The sequence below is a fragment of the Buteo buteo genome, chromosome 23 (assembly GCF_964188355.1).
Source record: "Buteo buteo chromosome 23, bButBut1.hap1.1, whole genome shotgun sequence".
NCBI classification, from domain to species: domain Eukaryota; kingdom Metazoa; phylum Chordata; class Aves; order Accipitriformes; family Accipitridae; genus Buteo; species Buteo buteo.
Genome location: NC_134193.1, coordinates 22,396,775 through 22,414,576, shown reverse-complemented (window position 1 = coordinate 22,414,576; position 17,802 = coordinate 22,396,775). Strand labels below are relative to the sequence as shown.

The following is a 17,802-nucleotide window of genomic DNA, read 5'->3' as shown; positions in this document are numbered from 1 at the left end:
ACCATAAACTAATTTCACCTTTAAAAGACATCTGTGATAGTAGATGGGGAAGCTTCAGCCCCTCCAGTTGAACACATATACATTATAAGCAATGATTTACTATCAACATCAGTGTTTCAAACCTCTTTATGATGTCCTAAATTATACACCCATCTCCATTCTATAATGCCTACCTGAAAAGAATTTTGCATACTTTGAGTCTGAAATTCCAGTGTGAATTTATGGGAACACATTAGAACAGATTGATTAAAAAAAGAACTTCTAAGCTCAGAAGAGAAAGGAAACTTCTAAAATATGGATTATCCTTCAAACAGGTAGTCAAGTAATTACTGAAGAATACATCAGGTTTTTCAATTTGCAGCTTCAAAACTAGACTACACAGTCATCATAAAATATCCTTAACCCGACCTGTTACCTAGAATTTAAAGTTTGCTGAAGAACTTGGCTTGAATTTCAAAGTTTTAACATCCCTATCAGCAGGTATTTGTACTAGCTTATGACAAGGAAAGAGAGAAATACCAGCTTGAAAATAGTAGACCAAGGTGATATTCACAAAGAAATTAATATTAACATAGAAATAATCTAAGCATTTCAGAAAACAATAAATTGAAGTCTTTGCTGCTAGATGATCAGTTCAAATCTACCTTCAATTCACAGACTGAAATGAAACTGCCATGAACAGCTCTGCTGCTGTGTGAGTATATAAAAGGGTTGTTTAAAAGTGAGTTAGTGTTTATTTAGTACAAAAATCCAGTCAAAAATTACAGCTCCATATTTTTATATCACTGATATACTCCTAAATAACATTTATTGCTTACTGCTATGAACACTAAGTAATCCAGAGACTTAAATAATTGACACTTTCACTCTGGAAAATTACTGGAAAATGTTCTGCCTCTTGCTGATGAACTTCATCAGGGTAATGCTGGACAGGCAAGGGAGCTAGAAGCTAAAACTATGATTTTATTGGGCCTTCTTTATATTTATACATTCACTTACTCTAGGAAACTTCTAAATATGAAGCATTACTCAAAAGTGTCATCTCATTACTAAACTGTAGTAGTTAAAGACAGGAAGAAAAGTCTGATACACTTACTCATAGCTCTGTACTAACTAGTTATAAAACAGAAATAACACCTCTGTCAGAACGGAAAAAAAAAGCTTTAGGAAGTAGTATAATTATAGGAAAAGTTTCTACTAGAGGAGCACACTGTTGCTCTGGTCTTTCTGGGGGTGACACAGTAGTTTTGAATGAAAGGGCTGGAAGGAAGAGAGTCATTCCATACAAAAACCAAACCTCATCCAAGACTCTAAAAGCTCAAGTTCTGTTTTTTTCTGATTAAGCTTTTATCCCTGCCATTCATGACATTTCTTGTAAGACAAGTTTGGCCAATTTTTCCTTCCCAAGCCTCTCTCTTCCACAAGCTATTATATAGCATGTCTGCATTACTTGTATCTTCAGAAGAAAGAAATTATGTAATTTTTGATTCTTCCAGGTAATAGGTACCAGAAAATTGAAAGTGATCTATAATTATGTTCCTGCAAAATGGAAAATCAGAAATACGTAATAAGCAATCATATCATGCCATCAATGTAAGGTAGCCTGCCATCTAAATAGTACAATTTTCATTAATTTCTAAACTGAGTTTGCTGAGGAGATGCATTTTTTTCAATTCTCTGGTAGACTGTGTGTTTTTGATATTCAGCTTTTTTTTAAATTTTATTTTAACAGCAAAACCAAATAAAGTATTTCTGCAATCCTAATTCCAAACTAGATCATTCTCAGAACAGTTAATATACTCAGAGACCTCCATTAACACAACTTGGATATTAACAGAGTTGAGGGGAGGTTTCACTGAACAATGACCATACAGCAAAATGAGCCCACTCAGCATCAGCATAACAGCAGAACACAGATTATTAGCTACTAATTACACTTAACTATGTCATTACAAATTCTAACATGTGCTCCAAGATGCCATGAACGTATCTGCTGCACAGGAACACTTCCTAATCTTGTTCATGAAATAATTACAGGGGCTCTATCCTGCCAAATGAGGCAGTAATTAACCCTAATTGCTCAAAATGCAACTGGCTAATTCTAGGAGATTAATCAAGGGGATTCAATTATTATTAAATGACTTAATATGACAAATTGCTACATTAGGAGAGGGGGGCTTTGCTCCATACCACGTTACTTTCCCAGCAGTGCTGCGTAAGATACATTCATTGTTGTACTCTGTAGGCAACTTACCACTTTTGCAAATCCTACACTGTGTTGTGATACAGCTCTCCTAACAACCACTTCTTGTTCAAGTAACCTGGATCACCACTGGACTGCACATTCAGAATGAAAAATTAACACCTACAGCCCCCTCCCCAAGCAATAGTCTTCTTTCTGACAACTTTTCCATGATGCTTTTCGTTTACTCCTTAAAATACATATAGGTAAAACTTAATTGCTCTGATAAACAGACTAACAGTCTAAAAAAGGCAAGCAGCCACCATTCATAAAATACACGTTTCACAATTACAGTGAAGTTATCAACATTACTCTGAATGCAGCTCTAACCCTAGTTTTAGCCCACTTGTGCAGAAAGGCATGAAAAAGATAGAGGTATGAGCCACTATAGCAAAACTTGATAACAGTCTATACAAAATACATTGTGGGAGAAATTCCAGAGACTCAGAGGAAATGATGACAAAGAGCCTACAGTTTCAAGTAGGATTAGCTTTTTCTTGTATTTGGTAATTACCTCTTCAGCATTTATTATTAAACTCTAAAAGGAGATAAAATACATTTATTCATTTACACAATCAACTGCTTTTCTTTGGCCTTTTCTTCGAACAATCAAAGAGAACAGAAAGCCAACACAGTACATGTTTTTATAAGACTATTTAAAAATACTTGCTTTAAGCAAAATTCAAACTATTTCCCTTTTCTCTTATTATCATCAAAAAAATGGATTCAGGAAACTCTGGCTGGTTGGCAGAATCCCAAACTGGATATACCTTAAAACTGCTATAACTGCACTGTAAACAAAAGTGGCAGGGGGGGACAGGGGAAGCTAAATGCTAAGAAATCTGTAGACCTTTATAAGAGGAAGGGAAGAAAACACAGAAGGAGAAAGATTAGAGACATATGCACTTACCTGAGGATCATGCTGGTATTCCTGCCCTGGCAGCTTGCAAAGAGGGTTGTTCTGGTCCCCTAGATGATGTGGATGGTTATGCTGCCCTTCCATGGTATCATACCAAACTCTGCCTCACAGTTCTGCTGGAGTTAAAAGAAAGAGGGGAGAGAGTCACTGTTCATCCAGTGCTGAAAGCAAGAAACTCTTTCTAGGGGTGTGCCTACATGGGGTTGTACATCCAGACAGCAAGAACTGATTCCTCCCCTTTCTTCTCTCAGATTGACTCATGCATACAATTCTCAAAGAAAACCCTTATCTGTCACCAGCCCCACAGGAGCTCAGCTGTTCACTGACGGACCAGAACGCACCCACTGCCACCTGCAAACTGAAAGGACACAGCAACAGGTCAAAGCTACCCTCACTCTGCCAAGATTACAAAACAAAAATACCAATATCACAATTATTACTGGTATCATTCCATAATAAGCAAAATAACAGAAAATGTGTTTATTTGGTCAGTGGTAATGTTATTTACAAAAGATATTGCTTCTGTCAACTCTAACAGCAGCTAGCGTTACTTCCCCTAGAACTACTGAAACCCAGATGATCCCCAATGGTATCAAACACTTACTGGACAATTCAAGAAAGGTTAGCATGTTTCCATTTGTAAAACAAAAATCACAAAAAGTCTCACCAGTTGTAGCTTTCTTTGGCCAGAGACAACCTAAAAGTGTAGCTATACCCACATTCTTTCTTCCCCACCCCCAATTAAAAGTTTTCATGCAGGTTGGTAAGCCACAGGAAGCAGCAGCTAGAAACCATATTAGATTCAATGAGATCAAAGTATTATTCTAGGAACAAACAAACAAAGAAGAGAGAATTCCATTAAATTAATTTGTTCCAGTTTTACCTGCAGCAATTACTAAGCACAGCTGTCCAGCAGAATTTCCTACAAAAACTACAGAAATTTTAAGAGGATGCGGTGTTGGAGAAGAGAATCTAGCAAAAGTTACCAGATACAGAGCTTACTGTAAGCAGGCAAAAATAAATTCACCATCACTGTTTGCAATGATCCTTCAATTTCATTCTAAAACTACCCTTCACCCTAGAGAGACCAATTCAGTCTCCACTCCCTTTTTTAAGTGCAAAGATCTTGTTTGTGAAGTTCTGAGCCACAACACAAAACAAAATTTAATCTTTATTTATGCTGGTAGCACAGCTGGTGAAGAGCTGTGAAATCCAGCACTTGTAACATAAGACTTTTATACATCACATCGTGGGTCTACCTTGAATTAAACTATTTCACAGTATGATGAGATTAGTTTTATTTTGAACAGTATTATAAAACCAAGCAAAAGCTTGTGGGTAACAGGAAGGAAGAAGAGACACAAGTACTTGGGTGAGAGGGCTCAAAAAAGAGGTTATAATCAACCATAACACAAACCAATTAGAAAGAATTGGAAGTGTGATAGTCAGTTTCCTTTTTTTTTAAAATTTAAAAAAAAGAGAGAGAAAAAAAAATTGAAAAGTTAAATTCCCACAATGGTTGAACAAGGCAAAGGAACTTGTTTCCTGAACTGGATGTACCAGACTTGTCATTACTTAAATAAGTTGCTGGACATTTGAAAATGTGACCCAAGTCCAACACACAGCAGTATGGGTACGACTGCTCATTGCCACTGTGCAGAAAAACCCCGATCCTCCGAGGGCACGTGGGCAGCCGCCGTGCCTCAGCATCAGGACAAGCCACCCCTGCCCACAAACCCCAGCCACGACACTGAGACCACTCTAAGTGGTTTCCACGCTTTCCCTCCCACGAGGTCCCTCCCTGCAGAGCGTGGGCTCAGATGCTGCAGTTTCCAGGCCAGCACAACACAGTAATCTGAAATGATAGTCTTCTCACCTTCCAAAATGGTACCGTAAAGTGCAGAAGTTGTAAAGAGCTGCCCAACAGGCAGCTGAGACATTCCCAGTGCTGGAACAACACTGTGATCCCAGATTAACTAATCCTCCTCTGACACAGAGCTGTGCACAGATTTCAGGAACACTGCAATGAACAGTAAGAGAGGGCAGGTATGGGCTTTTGGCCGAAAGCCTTCTAGATACATTTCCTGTTTGCAGATGCAGAGGAGACTGAACATACACATATTTTCTAGCCCTTCTAGGCAACAAAAACCATACTTGGAACTATTAGTGTCGCCATGTCTGAGCCTGACTCTGGGACAAATCCTGGTAGTTTTATCAGCTATTCGGGGGACACAGAGTGGATCACAGTGCTCGCTGCTCCGTGCCAGTTCTGGGGTCAGGCTCTGGCCCCCAGCAAAGCCAGTCCTCAAAATAGATTCACAGCATATACAGAACATGCACGATAAATACACGAACATCTTTTCCCTCCAAAGGGCTGTATGCAGGTTTTTTGGACTTATTTAATGATATTATTCATAGCTAGTTATTCATTATCCACACGTGCTCTAGGTAATATGTCATTTAGAGTCGCATTGTTGCTGTCCTCAGCAGTGACTAAAAGCCTATCTGTGGCAAGGGAAGATTTAGTGGCTAACACAAGCACTTGCAGAAACTTGTTTCAAGTTTTGGCAAGTATTCACTCAGTGAAAGAGCACAACCTGACTTCAATAGTGTATTAATAGTGCATGCCTGGCACTTGGGCAATGATTAACTCTTCATTTAAAATACAAAGGTATTTTAAATATTTGGGGGAGTAGAAAAGAAAATATGATGAAGAAGAATTTCTGTAGCAAGTAGTGCTTGGTTATTTTAACAGTTGTCAGTGAAATAAGCCTTTAGCTCTGGCAGATCTTTCCCAATACCAGCTCCCAATACACATGCACACACGGTACTGGAGAGAAAGCAGAGAAAAGGCTCTTCTTGTTTCTTAAGCAAATGAACTTCCACACTAACAAACACTCATTAGAAAAGAGCTGTGAGAGCTGGAGTACCTGCTGCATATAAACAGGCTAACACATGGGTTGCTCTCAATAAAAACAGTTTTTCAAAGTCAGTACTATGAAACTCTAGTGGGAGAAGGATAATCACTACTAGTATGAACAAGTTTGATGTTAGGATTCCTTCAGTATCAGGCATTTGTAGGTTTATTAGTAACCAGGTGAATAATTAAAAAATAAAAAAAAGTCTCTTAATATCAACATTAAACTGTCCTATGAAATTTCTACCTTACATTACACTGCCAGAACTATCTTAATTATTTTATTATTGATGATTTGAAGAAAGGCTGTTTACTTGAAGGGAGAACATAACACAGGTTCTTTCTCTTCTAAGTCCACAAACACAGAGAAAACACTGCTAGAGACTGCAGGCCACTGACAGCCTTGCTTCTCGCCACTTATCTCCAAAGGAATTCAGAAATTTCACATTTACAGCCTCAAGATAAAAGGCATGTCCAGGCAGTGTCATGTGAAATACCTGTAGTCTAACACAGATCAAACAGCGTATCTACTGCGTCCTGCCTTCGGAAAGGACTAAAGCTCAAAAAGAAAAAAGGCAGTTATTTCTGAATACAAGAACCTGAGCCATCTTATCATGCAAAGATCTGGGACATTCCTAAGAGAACCTCAGCCTTCCAGCTGCTGTAAGGAAACTCAAGGTACAATTACTTACTGTGAGAGATTAGACAACAGGAAGGCAATTTAACAGCTCAGAACAGCCTAGTTGCCACGAGCGCGTACGGGAATGTATTAGGTGGAGTATTTGGGTTTGGTTACTGTTTGTTTAAAGCACTACAGCTGGAAGTAAAGGAACAAGTAAGAACAAAATATCAGCTTTGAAAAGAGATATGACACAGCTCACATGACACCAGCTCTGAGCCCGCTGACACCTACAGGACAGCGTGTCCTGCTCAAAGCTGTCAGCTCGGCTATTCTGGGCTATTGGCAAGCACATGTTATAGGTAGACTGGAAGGGGGATCCCCGGGAAGGGGCTTCACACAGGGTCTTTAAATAGCAGCCAACAACACAAAGGCACTATATGATGTCAAAAAAGGTACCCAGATTGCACAAAATTGTAATTCTACAAAATTCTGTGAGGTTTTTGATACTCTCCTTTAAAAAGTGTAACTACAGAACCAATATTGCAATGATATTTTTAAACATGAAAACATTGAGCAAAGAACATGACAGTATCCGATACAAGTGCTTAAAACCAGAATTGCACTCTCCTGAGGAAGTGACCACATTTTGAGCTACATTTTACTAATCCTGAAGTTAGTTTGGATATTAGCTGCAACATGTTAGATAGCAGTTATTTTAGACTACTTTAGAAAACCATAAACATATCAGAAATGTTTAAACCTGTTTAGCCACACGTTACTCCATCAGTCCATTCAGGCTACACAATCTGCATTAGATAAGTTATTTCATGGAATCTAACAGTTACCATGAGACCCTTCCTTTTAATTAACATAAGCATTTGAATGAGATGTAGCATACCAGAAGTCTTATCTTCATTCCTTTGAAAAAGGAATGACCTTCTCAAAGTTACTTGAATGAGCTACAATCTCCCATCTCACTCGGGCTATACAGGTTAGGATGGAAGTATCTCATGCTAAAAGAAGCTGTTTCTACACGCAGCATCATGTGAATGTTAACCACAATGCAGTAAAAAGGCTGAACTGCATCACATTTCAGCTTAGTTAAAACACGTAATGCCTCATTAAATGACGGTGATATTAATAGGTAATGAATTTTCCTTTAGTCATTTTTTTTAAGTAGCAATCCTAAAAGCAACACTTAATTCACCAACATCTAGAACCAGTGGCCACCATGTCTAAACCAAAGTTATGTCTCCCCATCTAATTTTGACCTGCATGAGAAGTGGGAGAAAATAAATCTACTATCCTGGTGTATTTTAGGATGTAACTCTACTAACAGCTTGACCAAGATCAACAAATTTACTTTACATGTCACTTCTTAGCAGCAACAGTATCACTGACACAATACAGCATCAAAGAAACCAAACAGGGAAGAAAAAAAAAAAAAGCTACTCAACACAAAACCAAGCAGTGACAATAACACTCCAGATTCAGTCTCCTTTCCTTATTATCAAATGGGGGGGGATGGGGGGGACCAGTTGCGGACAAATGATTGAAGATTTCTTTTAACTGTTTAAACAGCCAAAGACAATAGTAGGAAATAAGACAAAGAGGTCTTGGAATTAGGTCTCTTAACGTTGGCACGTTTTTACTTTACATTGTTCTAGCTCTGCACTTTTACTACTTAAGTGAGGCTTTTTTATTCCTGCTTCCAAATTTCCTACAAAGCTTTGCAGTGTCAAACATTTTCAGACTGAGTCTTGACCATGACAGTAAATTGAAACATTTTTAAATTGCATGAAGCATCACATATATTTCCAGAAAGTGGATAAAAGAACAGGATCATCAGCTGTGAAAGGCATTACAAGAACAACCTAACAGCTTTCTGGAATTACTACAAATACTCAACTATCTCATACACATAAGTCTCCAATAACACACATGCCTCAAAAATCCACATACACAAAAGGAAGGACTGTATACAGTTCATAAAATCTCTTGCAGCATTTTCCAGCTTTTGAAGACAGATCTCCACCCTATTTTAATCAAAACTGAAGCATTTACCTCTACCTCCAGAAAAGCAATTATCTGCTTTGGGAACTGTACACTAAAAAAGAAAACAAATTATAGCAATTGGGTTCCAGTCCTGGAGAGAACAGGTAAGTGAAGCAGATAACCATGTTTGTGCCTACTGGTAAATGAAGCGCAGGGAGGAAGACTTCACTGAAGCTCTATTGATGCAGCATTACTTTCAGGATATTCCAGCCAAGTCGTGTTAAGGATGTATCACAACTGTTTTAGTATTTGGAGTCAATTTTAATCAGCCGGACAAATTCCAAACTACTTGGCTTGGCTGCCAACCAATGTAATAACTTTCACAACACCAAGAGCATCAGCAGTTCAGGTTGCTTTCGAATACTGGTGTTTATGATCATTCAATATGAGCAAAATCAATTACCTTGTATATGTGCCATATCTATTTTACAGTAACAGACACAGGCTCACTTCCCTCCACACCAACCACAAAAGTACATTTATCATACCAGAAATCAGAGGGAACTCTCATGAATACAGAATCCACCGATATTTCCAATTATTAAAATATCAGTACTTAGCTGCATAGTATAAATTGAGACATACATTGTCTTGGTAAAGCTTTTAACTTTCTAATACAAGAAAGACATCATAACAGCATAGAGCCACACACAAAATACGGCAGCTCCCATATAACTGAATGGTGCAGGATTGTTTGCCTGTACCTGATCCACTGGGGGAAACAGTTCCTGAAAACAATGGAAGGAAGTGAAAGATTTCCAATTAAATCAGACACCAACTTAAAACAGATAAAGCATTTGAGAAAATATAACTGAACTCAGCGTAGGGCTGTTCACTTCTCCCAACAGAGCTTAAGGTATAAGCTGAGAAATTTTGAAAACTATGCACTGAAAATACCCAAGGTACCAAAAACTTCCGCCTCATTTTCTTCAGGTTCGTATCTGAATAGTTTTGCAGACAATTCAGTTACTCTCTAAGAATTCAGAATAAATTTAACAACATAGTGGGGAATATGACCAAAGCCCATGTGCGATGAGCAGCTTACTCTCTCAAACTACAACTTGATGTAGGTTTGTCTCTCACCATGTGCCCTGCACTCCATAGTGGCATAACGCAAAACAGAAACAAAACGTATGTGCAGCTATGCCAAAACACCCAAAAAAAGAAAAGACCCCATCCATGCAGTAACGTAAGTGACCAGCATCAGTCTTCAAGCATCCTGCCACTTACCATAACCCTTCTGCAGTACAGTTATTACTGCATACAGTGGCAGTATTCACAGGTAACCTGCGAGTTTTTACAAAGCAAGGGAAAATAAAACTCCTCTAGTCCAGTCAGCTCCCTTACCATGTCCCACACTGCAATTCTTCTTTGGGTACCTAAGGATGGGTACGCCCCATGCCATCCATCTGACACCTGAATCAGTAGAAAGCAAAACAAAACACAAAACCCCATCGAACCCTGTGGTACCTCGCAGGTACCTGACAGGTGGGATTCTCAGACCAAAACAGCCCAGGGCACTGGGTAGCAAAGGCCAAGATCATTAGTTATGAGACACTCATTAAGGAGCATAAACTCATCAGCATCTTGGCATTCAGTCTCACACACCCAGTTGCCTCAGATGCAGCTCCTCTCTAAACCGGCTTGGTGAAACAGCTGTGGTCAGTCTAATCGGGTATCACCATGTGTCTCCGGATTCCTCAAACTCAACTACAGGCCAAATTATTTGCTCCCAGATGTATAATCAACATGATAGGACCATGCACCTCTAAAGTAGACAGCAATGGAGCAGTTGGAGCGCTCAGTGTTACAACCGTTTTCTGTACCAACACTCTTCACCTTCCTGCAAGACACACCAGCTGCTTCCACATGCCCAGCGTTCAGCTCTGCTGCTGCCCACAACACTGGAGGAGCCAGCAAACCCAAACACTCCAGCCATTGCTAAACCAATCCTCAGTGGTCAGGGACACAGCAAGGGGTGGCATTGCACAGAGCAGCTCTTTCTGTAAGACATACTGGAGACCTCACAGTGAACAGCTTTGTAAATGCAGAATGAACCACAGCAATTCCAACTTCACCTAGTACTGCCACAAAAAGTATTCTGCAGAATAAACTACGAGGTTTTCCACGTTTGCACCACTTGCTATTGTAAAAGCGACACAACTCCATCTCAAGGAGTCTCAGCATTCCTAGCTGTGAAGTGGGGCAGCCGTGCCCTTCCTGGAACTGTTACGGGGTTTTTTGTACCTCTGACCTGCTCCAGTGCCCTCAAATATCATGCAAGATACATATATATGCTTTTCCACTCAGTTACTATATCCCTCTCAAATCCTCTAGCTACACAGGGACTTGGGAGGGGGAGGCAAGCAGCCCTGTTTGGGTACCTTGTGTAAACCAAACCAAAACAAAAAGGCAAACACAGTCAAGTACATTATTTAAACTACTGCACAAATTTCCATCATTTAACATATACAAAGAATTGAGATTAACAGTGAATAAAATCCGCCAGTGCACATAAACCAGGCTCCTAGGTCAGCTGTCGATACCCGCAGCGGATGGGCTGTCAGTGGGAGCCCAGACTCCCCACCTCCCCTGAGCCATCAGCATGCTGTTCACTGCAGACTCCCCAAAGACTGAAGCAATGCAAACTATTTTACAAAATAAACACAACCACATCAGTAACACTTTCTTCCTCTCTACTGCCCAATAATATTCTTCCTCTTGCTTGCTCATAAAATAAATCTGTCAAGATACTATATGAGATTACCTATATATTTAAATGATGATCTTGGCTTATGATTACATTATCGCTGTGGTTCAGGGTACATGCTGTGGGGAAGGCAGTCCAATCCTAGGAGAGTATTATTTTCGAGTGACTTTTATTGTCCATTATCTTACACCATTTCTGTCACAGCTATGATGTCTGGTAGGAATAGTTCACAACAGAAATATCTTTGTCGTTAGTATTCTCATTGCAATTTAGTCAGATCAACCTTTAAATCTCATCCATCATACTGAAGAGCTTTGGCAAAGCAAGCGCAGTAATATATGCTTCCATGCAAAACCTAATTACAGGCTAGGTTAAAATGCCTACCCCATTCCTTCTGCAGTGCAAGGTGACAGGAAATCCTGAGCATCCCTTGGTTTCTCACTCTCCCTTTTTGCTGGTGAAATGTGTAACCCGTTCATTACAGCAGACTGATTCTGTCTGGCACATGACAAACTTACTTGAACCTAACAATTAAACTTCTGACAGCGTTTCCAAAAGCAGAGAGTATTTACTGTAAATGCTTGACAATTTTTTCCTCTCTGCTCATCTCTCTCAACAGTCACCTTATGATGACTGGAAATTACCATAAGCAAATAGCAGTCTAACATCCAAAAAAACCCTCATGTTAATGTGAAATACACACCTGCCAACACTGAAAAAAATATGAATATGAATGTTAAAGGAAACAACATGAGGAATACCACTGAAATGCAAGAGACAGGAGAGAATGCTGCAAGGGCAGAGTTAAATAATAAAATTCAGTAAAAAATTGTTCAGAAAGAGCTGCCTACACAACATACAGCTGGCTGGAGTGCCATGGTGGCAAGGCTGCCTACAAACACCACCAGCCCTGCAGAGGAAGGATTGTATGGTTTGTCTTACCAACAGCTCCAGATTGCAATGAGGGAATTCAAGCAAAAACTGTTAAATAGAGTGCAGATATATCACCAGTAAATAGTTTCAAAATTTTAGGTTTAGCATTAAGATGAAACTGTATCTATAGATATACACAAGCAAATGTAACACAGCATGAGTTACGTACACCTGCAAAGCCCAAGAAAGCATAAAATATATGGAAGTGCAAACAGACTCTAAAAAATGATGTATTAAGATCACTCAGTTACACAGCTTTGTTAGATTTAGTAATACCATCCAAGACCAAAATGCTAATATATTATCTAATATAACTTTAATCATCCTCACTGAAATAAGCTCTAAAGGCCAAATGAAAACTGGCAGAAAACAATTTTCCCAGTCTTTAGTGTCAGGGAAGCTTTAAAGGGTAGGCCCTGGATCTAGTACTTAGAGTAATAAAAGCATCAGTCACCAAATACAGTTAAAGACAATAGTTGTGTTTCAAAGTAAAACTTTCTTTATCAGTATTTTTAAGTACTAAGGACCCCAGCTGTTTGTTTTTTTTTTAACTCAACCTTTATTTGAATTTCATTTAACAGATCGGTATTTCTAAAAACTTTCAGAAGCATATCCTCATCCAACCTTAAATAACTCATTAATAGAAGTTACAAATATTCAAACTATGGAATTGACCTCAGAATGAGAAAATACAAAAATATATTTATGTATTCATGTATTCAAAATTTTACAAGTAGCTGCTGCCCAATCAAAATGCAGAAACCAAGTCACAGCCCTCAGTGAAAATTGTACCTCCAATTTATAAACCCCTAAAAAGGATGATAACGTTTGTAACAAATTGACCACTGAGCAGAAGAATGGTGTTTTAATCACACCTACCATTTTACAAGCGTTGGAGTTACCCTGAAAGCAGGTGCAGATAAGTTTGTGTTAAGACTTTGTGCAGACCTTTTGTTAAGACTGTGCAAACTAGATTTTCAACAGACAGTAATGGGAGTGCTGGCTCCTCAAAGACCCAAAATCCACTGAGAATGTTTCAGTAAAATGGCTGAAAAGCCCTAGAGCTTTTTCATACTATGTCAACAACTGATATTCATTAAACAAATGCTGTGACAGACACTGTAATTCACTGTTCCATACCTAGAAGCAAAATGACATTAAGTCAACTATTTAAAGCTATTCGGAGCCATCTCACTGTAGATGTCAATAAAACAAATGCTTCCTGCCAATAATTAAGTATCTGTGTCAAACTTCTCACTCTCTTTCAAATCATTCTCTATATCCAGCTGAGGTCCATATTCCCATTTTAAGCAAGCAAGATTATAATTTTAAATACTCTGTATTCTAGTTTGCAGACAAATCTAGTAAAATGACTTGAAAATAGCAAGGTCTGACAGTATTCTCTCCTCCCTGACCATATTACTATGCCTGAAGATGCTACTTGCATTAATACAATACTTTTGTTAGAATGTTTTATAAGCCCATTACTTTCAACAGTTCTTGCCACCAACCAGGAAGGTAGTTAGCTTACTTCTAATTTTCGTTTGAAAAGGTTTAATCTGAGCTAAGGGTTGGGTTTTGTGTTCTGTTTTGGTTTTTTTTTTTCCTATGTTGTAGTATCAGCTCTCTAGAACTTGGTCCCAAATCAAAAGCCATAATTGTTTGTAAGTCTTCTGAATACACTTTAGATGCTACGTAGCTCAATCCATCCGTTACAAGGGATGGTTGCACACAGCTCCTATTGAACAGTCCTAGGATCAGTGCCAAAAGTACTTGGTGATTTATAGTTATGACTAAGGAATCAATGTGATAAGGTAAATGTTCCTTTTTGCCAGCCTAACTGGACTATTCCTACCTCTTATTTTACTGCACGGAATTTCCTAGTGCAACACCATATTTATGTACAATGTTTGTGCAAGATGTAGATAAATATCAAATACGTATTCACATCCAAAATTGAAGATGGATAGCAGTCGGCAGCATATAAAGTCACAACAGTTTCTTTGAAGAGAGCTAATACTGTAAACACAGCACAGTAACAGCAGGTTGCATTTTTCCTCAACTACTTTTCACTTATGTAAGTTTCAGATAAAGTAAGAGGCCAACACACCTTAATTTATATTCTTCTAGTTGCAATTTTGAGCCTTCCAAAAGTATTCACTATATTCATTTTTACAACCTTTGAAACACTAGCGAGAGACCTCTCAGGCCACTACTGGTGCTAACGAAACACATGTTAAAAATAAACACATACTAAATCTACCTGGAATTTTACTGTATTGCTTACTAAGCATGCAACAACATGCTCACCTTTTAATTTATAATGCAATAAAGTTTTCAAGCCTGAAGCCAAATTATTTAAGAACGTTTCTGTTACCCTTCTCAGAATTCATTCATTTCTGATGAACGAAAGATTAAATATAGGCTGGAAATATATTCACAACGTATACGTTCACAGAAACTGCCAGACATTTTCACATCATTAAATCATAACTGAAGTAAGTAACATCACATACAGCTATGAAACATGCACTGTCTGTACCAGTAATGTCAACTTCATTATCACACTGGCTGTACAGTCTCCCTTCCGCATCAAGGGAACAATCAGCTATTTGCATGTAAGTAAGCAATTTTACTGTACTACCAGAAAGTTGACAATCTACATGTGAAATACAAATGGTTTCCACTCTCGATCAACATCTGAAGAGCCCTTGTAAAAAAGAAGAGCCAAAAATCAAGTAGGAGGGAAGACTGATTGTTCCCAACCTATGGCAAAAACATCCAATTTAAGCCAGTCCCTAAAATAAGTTTCTACCATACACAACTAAGAATCCAAACTACTTCCACAGCTTGTTCCTATCAAGACACCTTCAGCAACTAGCCATCTCAAGCAAGAGCACAAGCAAACAGATCATCTTAGGCCAGTGAGACAAAAACAGAAGTAACATCCAAAGTACAAAAAAAAAAAAATTTAAATAAGCTCTGCTGCTACAGTCCCAAAACCTGAATGTGGGAACTGTTCAGCCTGGTCTGTTCTCAGAAAGCTTAACAAACATATGACCTTAAATCCTAACAAACTTTTCTGTAAATACATATATATGTATGTGATTAGAAACACCACCACTTAGCACTGATAAAAACCTTTTAATTAGCACACTTCCAAGCACTTGACAAATATTAAGAAAACCTCACAAAGATACTTCTGAAACATTGCTGTAATTTCTCAAATATTTAAGGAAAGCTTAGGCAGACCAAAGTAAAAGAGCAAGCCCACGGCCGATGGGCTCAAAATCCATGAAACCTGCTATAACCACTCTGTTCATGCAGTTTCCCTCTAGAGCCATTAATTTCAGTCTTTAATAGCCAACATATCTTGTCTCAAATACAGGGAAAAGGAATGGAGGAAGACAGAGAGATATAGATATAGATATATGTTCACCCAACTTCAAAACATCAGAACAACAGCTTGAAGTATTTACATTTCTCATAATCAGAAGTAAGAGGAAATGATGCCGAGAATTATGCAGCCCAGCCAATCTAAAGATTCATATGATTCAAATCCAAAGGGAACTTCAAAGCCACCTCATAAAACCCTATGCAAAACTTCCAAGCAGCCAGATGCTAGCATTGCAGGAAGAGCTTTCACAGCATCTGGATCTTGCAAGTAACAGCCAAACGGAAGCAGAAACTCTTCCCTGTGTAAGAAGATTTAACATTTGTCTACTTACAAAAATAGCTATTTTAGAAATATGTTTGTATTTCTTCCACCTCAAAATATGCTAAATGAGACTGTATTATCAATATTGCTATAAGGTGCCTTATCTATACTAAATAAAATAGTCAGCTTCTCTACATGTTCCTGAGTACCTGGAACTAACGGCACCTGTTTTCCAAAAATTAATGCAGTTTAGTTCATATCCACACTTCTGCATCACTGTATCTAACACACCTCCACCTCCTTTTCCACATGGGCACAGTTTTACTTAAAGAACAAGATTCATTCACCAGTGCCTTGCAGATCAAGGCTACAGGGTAAAACAAAAAAGATCTGTTCTTTATAAAGTCTGCATAGCTACTTTTATTACTTATTTTGATGACAGACAGGGTTAATGAAGTTCTTGCAGAGAACTCTCCCTTTCCTGGGCTAAATGCCCAAATTCTTTCAGGATTCACAAGACTTGTCTATTTAAATTGGGTCCAATTTTTTTTTTTTTTTTCCCCTACAGAAAGGCCTGCACAGAATGTTCTGAAGAGAAACTGGGAATTAACCTTTCAAAAAATTATAACTAAATGTGCAAGCTCTGTGTAAGAGACAAATCACATTTCACACTATATTCTGCCCTCTGTGTAACAATTTTCTATTATTCTAATAAGCTTCAATGTTGAAGCATAAACTCAGCAGTATCAGATTATTAAAAACCATAAGCTTACTCATGCAAACAAAAATCTTCTATCCTGCCCACCCTGCATTTCTTTCCCAACCTCCCCTGACTGCCAAGACACTGCATTGATCTCAGATTAATACTATGCTGTTAGAACAGAAATTCCCCTATTTGAGGGAGCTAGAAAAATTACACTTTACTTACCAAGACAACAGCTCCATGATTTCATTTCCAGTTTGTCTGAAACAATCTCTGCTATATACCACAAGGTGCCTTTCAGACATCCCCAGCTCTACAGTGATATATTGATCAGAGACTGAGCAGTTTCTCACCATACGGGTACAAAAAACCAGCAGAGTGGAGACGACTTGCCCTGCCCTGGTCTTTCCTTTCCCCTAAAACTGAGGTCCATCTCACAGTTGTTTTGCAGATACGACACAGTCCTTCAGATAATAATAAAAAAACCCACTTGTGTCAGAGAGCATGAAATCAAAGAATTAACAGACGTTTGCCAAGTACTCTACATTATGTTTTCAAAATGCAGCATCTGTTCTATCTACCTCCAGACACCTACCTATCAGCCACAGCCATGATGAGAAGTACTTAGGGTTAAAGTGCTAATGCAATTAAAAGAAAGAAACAAAAAAAGTCCACCCGAGGTACAGAATGCAATTTAGCTTTCAGCAATCCATGAACTAAGTAAAATGTAGTTTTCCACCCATCTCGAATTACCAGTTTTTAAGAGTAGTTATGCCGAACACAGCTGAAACTATCTACCATGGACCAGTTCATCAGCATTTGAAGACAACTATTTACCATCAGATACTTGCACAAAGGTTTGTTTCAGATAAGAAACACAAATATTTACAGTATTTCAAAATAAGCTACAATATGGTTTAGAAATACCAATGCAAATTATGTTGACACCTTATTAGTATCTGTGAATAACACACTACTATTCATCGATAGAAATAATTTTTCAAGTCCAGCAATATCCATGCTCAGCTATCCCCAACCAGGGA

The 17,802-nt window shown here is 38.4% G+C and overlaps 1 protein-coding gene across 7 annotated transcripts in view; it reads right to left on the bottom strand.

Annotated features, from left to right (window-relative positions):
• Positions 1-17,802, bottom strand: part of NEK6 (NIMA related kinase 6) — a 71,024-nt gene that overhangs the window by 41,436 nt on the left and 11,786 nt on the right. For 2 of the 7 annotated variants that reach the window (XM_075055476.1, XM_075055470.1), the window contains exon 2: positions 3,153-3,277. In XM_075055476.1, coding sequence (XP_074911577.1) covers positions 3,153-3,245 — 93 coding nt within the window. In that variant the 5' untranslated portion in view covers positions 3,246-3,277. Of the gene's footprint in view, positions 1-3,152; positions 3,278-5,037; positions 5,163-6,770; positions 6,870-17,802 lie in introns of those variants that run through there. The other 5 variants (XM_075055471.1, XM_075055468.1, XM_075055473.1 and 2 more) reach the window with 4 other exon arrangements.